This window comes from Rosa rugosa, chromosome 3 (genome assembly GCF_958449725.1).
Source record: "Rosa rugosa chromosome 3, drRosRugo1.1, whole genome shotgun sequence".
NCBI lineage: Eukaryota > Viridiplantae > Streptophyta > Magnoliopsida > Rosales > Rosaceae > Rosa > Rosa rugosa.
In genome coordinates this window covers 54,443,329-54,447,114 of record NC_084822.1, presented here as the reverse complement: position 1 = coordinate 54,447,114, position 3,786 = coordinate 54,443,329, and the positions used below count along the sequence as shown (strand labels likewise).

The following is a 3,786-nucleotide window of genomic DNA, read 5'->3' as shown; positions in this document are numbered from 1 at the left end:
GAAGTACCCCAAACACAATTCGGATAATCAGCAGCCCCTTGTATCTCTTGATTATTATTATATATAGTTGAGGGGAGACTTGGTGACGTGGTGTGCACCAATTGGTGAGAATAAATTAATTTTTAATATTGGATCGAGTTGAGATATTCTGCCTGGCTTTGTTTGAATCTGACTTAGGGCTGCTTCTGAATCTGAACCCAGTATACGTGCAACACTGGATATATATAAAAGCGTCCGAGCGAGTCGTGACTCGGTCTTATTTGCGTGTACCTAAGCTACCCTAGTGACCTAGTCCAAATTAGTGTCTTACGATCAGCTGAATATATATTTTTTCAATTGGCTTTCGTTGCAGTTAGCCACTAATCTTACGTACATATGAAATTACCCTCACTCGACCAATATAATAGGTAGATCTAATGGTTAAAAAAGAGTGTAAAATAATATGTTCCATGATCTGGACTCAATGTAATGGGATATATAATTACCCTAACCCTAGTCTTTGAGTATTGTGCATATACGTCAGTACGTTTTCTGACTTTCTCTTCTAGCTAGTCTGACTAAACTATTAAGGAATTAATTCATGCAATTAATTTGATATCAACATTTGAACTGTTTCCAGGAGAATATTTGTTTCAAGCTTTACCGAACAAAGGAATTCCATATGGATAACGTTTTAGCTAGCCAGATGGATGTACACAGATAGTTATATATCTGAAAGCTAAAAATGCAAAGTAATTAATGGTAGTTTTAGATAACATAATAATTACCGGTCCATTATGGGCAACTCACTATGCAGGAGTACTGCAAGTTGAAAATCATGTAGTAATCAGTGCAATCCTAAAACCAAGGATTTCTTCCATGATCTTTCATATTATTAAAACCCATTAAACCTGGCCCCTTGTGTCTGAAGATCCATAGTAGGTGAGAGCTTCACAGACACACCCATTTACTTTTCCCACACTGTAGATACTAGTTCAAGTTTCAATATATATTCCACATTTCTTGTCCAGGGTGAACAAGAAAAAGCCCTCATCGATTGATCTCATCAAGCAGTTTCCAATCTTCTCTTGTGCACCAGATCGATCTTGATATTTTGTCAAAAAATGGTTTTCGGAAAGTGTCAAACCTAATCAAAGTACATATCCTCCTCTATGTCCTTGCAACGAAGCTAACTAATTGACTCCTGCAAGTTTCCAATATTTCCCCATCTAGGGTTTTATGTTGTTCAATTTATAGGGCATGAATAAAATTTAGACAGCTTTTTGCCTTTTTTTTTCACCGAACTAACAAGTTTTTCATTTGTTAGGGTTTGGTTTTGTGTTGTTCTATCTGATGATCGATGTTCTTTTCTATCTATTCAGAAACCAGTTAAAGAATTAGTCAGATCGAAGTAGGAAATCGATCAAGCAAAAACCAAGTAGCTAGCTAGCTAGAGATGAGTACAGGAGATCATGCAAATAAGGAGGACAATTTGCCACCAGGGTTTCGATTTCATCCAACAGATGAAGAACTAATCACGTATTATCTGATGAACAAGATATCAGATGCGACATTCACAGGAAGGGCAATCGCTGATGTTGATCTCAACAAATGTGAACCATGGGAACTTCCTGGTATGTATAGTATATATAGTTGGGTCCAATTACTTGATTATGAATTTAGGAAATTGTTGTATATGAATTTTTCATGCTCGGACTTAATATCGATCATCAGCTATATTCCTTGTTGATCTACAGATCCCTTTCAAACAAAACCCTAAAACATGTATCATCGGAATTTTTCTTTTTCAACTCTCTATATTAGTTTCCTCTTCCTTAACTTTGCTTATAGCTGACATCAATTATTTTTAATTTTGGGATTAATTATTATAGGTTGAGTTCTGATTTATTGTAAAACTACAAATTTAATTAATTTAGTGAAATGATCTTGTTAATGAATTAGCAAAAGCGAAAATGGGAGAGAAGGAGTGGTACTTCTTCAGCCTTCGAGATCGGAAATATCCAACCGGAGTAAGAACAAACCGAGCGACAAACACTGGTTACTGGAAGACCACAGGAAAAGACAAGGAGATCTTCAACAGTGCCACCTCTGAGTTGGTTGGGATGAAGAAAACGCTAGTTTTCTATAGAGGCCGAGCTCCCAGAGGCGAGAAATCCAACTGGGTTATGCACGAATATCGCATTCATGCCAAATCCAGCTTTAGACCGTCTAAGGTAATTCTATCTCCTTGTCCCTAAGATCTATATGTATCTATGCATAAGCAGAATAAGGCGTACGTATAACTAAAACAAAGATTTTAATTGTTAGTTTGACATAAATATCTTGAAAGCTGAGTAAGAATTTGAGATTCAAAAGTGATCTTTTAACATGATATTAGAGCTCTGGTCTCGAACCACATCCAGGACTAGCTCAATTAATTGTTTCACATAAATTGTCTGTATTTATCTTTATCTGTCTTTTCACGTGTAAGATGAAGCTGCATATAAAAGAGTATTAACGCATTTTCTAAAACCATAAGCTTTTGAGGTTGCATGTAGTATCTATATCAGTTACTTCTAATTTGGTTTGCAGTCATTTAAAAATGTTTTTGTGTTGGAACTGTATGTTGATGTTCAATCTAGGTTTTCATGCATGTAGTATGTTTCCTTATAAACCCTAAAAACTATGAAACCAGACCAGTCTTAATATTGGCCTTGTGTTTGATTAACAGGATGAATGGGTAGTCTGCCGAGTCTTCCAGAAGAGTGCTGGTATTAAAAAGTACCCACCCTCAAACCAATCATCATCATCATCAAGAGCAGCAAATCCCTACAACCTGGAATTGATAGGTCCGAGTGTTAACGTAGTACAATCACCAATAATGCAGGTGGGTCATGAGCACCAGTTCCCTAACTATGGCAGAAACTACATGACCAATGCTGAGATGGCAGAGCTTTCCAGGGTCCTAAGAGGTGGTGGCATTGCTACTGGTTCAACCAGTAGCCCCATGAACCTTCCATTACTTCAACCCCAGTTCAACTACCCCAACATTGGAGGAGGAGGCTTCACAATTTCTGGGCTCAATTTGAACCTTGGGGGCCCATCAACTCAGTCTAATTTAAGGCCCATGCCTCCACTACATCAACCTCATCAGGCAATGAACCATCAACAAGATGTTGCCAACCCTTCGATGATGAGTAGTACTAGTGGTGCAGTTGGTCAAGATCAAGCTGGTTATGGTATAGACATGAACAATGGAAATGTGCCTGTAGGAAACAGATACATGAACGTGGTCGACCACTGCGTGGATCTTGATAACTACTGGCCGTCGTATTAGGGCGGTCGAAGATTCTTGGAGAATTCCAACATACAAGGCTAAGTTGGACAAGTTTGTTGTTAGTTATTATGTTCTTATTAGAATCATAGACATTAATTTCCTGTTATGTTAAAATTTCAAGGGCCTAGATGGGGTAAAGTACCCAGCTATATATAATGGTCATGTATCCATAATGCGTTATTAGAATCATTGACTACTGTATGCCTTTTAGTAACAGCTTGGTCTTCTTGCTTATATGAGTATATCCATATCGTTTAAATATGTTTAAATAATAATCCAAATTATAAGAACTGTTATCTTTGATAGTGCTAGCTGCATCATTCTGATCGAGTTGCCTATTTTTATCATCATGGTTGGTAATCACCCAGAGTAGTGCTACGAGTACTAGCAATCTAAGCACTCTGACCGTAATTGAAAGAACAAGAAGCACCAATATCTGGTTCCAGTCATCGAGGACAGACCAACACGGC

General features: G+C 37.5%; 1 protein-coding gene across 2 annotated transcripts; it reads left to right on the top strand.

Moving 5' to 3' along the window:
• Positions 1–927: 927 nt before the first annotated feature.
• Positions 928–3,505, top strand: LOC133739306 (protein CUP-SHAPED COTYLEDON 1). 2 transcript variants are annotated; one of them, XM_062167053.1, is made up of 4 exons: positions 928–1,135; positions 1,362–1,613; positions 1,942–2,213; positions 2,711–3,505. In XM_062167053.1, the coding sequence occupies exons 2-4, from the start codon at positions 1,436–1,438 to the stop codon at positions 3,314–3,316; spliced, it is 1,056 nt and encodes a 351-aa protein (XP_062023037.1). In that variant the 5' UTR covers positions 928–1,135; positions 1,362–1,435; the 3' UTR covers positions 3,317–3,505. The 2 variants fall into 2 exon arrangements, with proteins under 2 accessions (XP_062023037.1, XP_062023038.1); XM_062167054.1 differs by lacking the exon at positions 928–1,135 and having other exon boundaries at positions 1,142–1,613.
• The last annotated feature ends 281 nt before the right edge of the window (positions 3,506–3,786 follow it).

Excerpts from the sequence above, each read along its gene's own strand:
- LOC133739306 (XM_062167053.1), top strand. The coding sequence starts at position 1,436 with ATGAGTACAGGAGATCATGCAAATAAGGAGGACAATTTGCCACCAGGG. Across the intron at positions 1,614-1,941 it reads TGAACCATGGGAACTTCCTG|CAAAAGCGAAAATGGGAGAG; the intron begins GTATGTATAGTA and ends TTAATGAATTAG. Across the intron at positions 2,214-2,710 it reads CCAGCTTTAGACCGTCTAAG|GATGAATGGGTAGTCTGCCG; the intron begins GTAATTCTATCT and ends TTTGATTAACAG.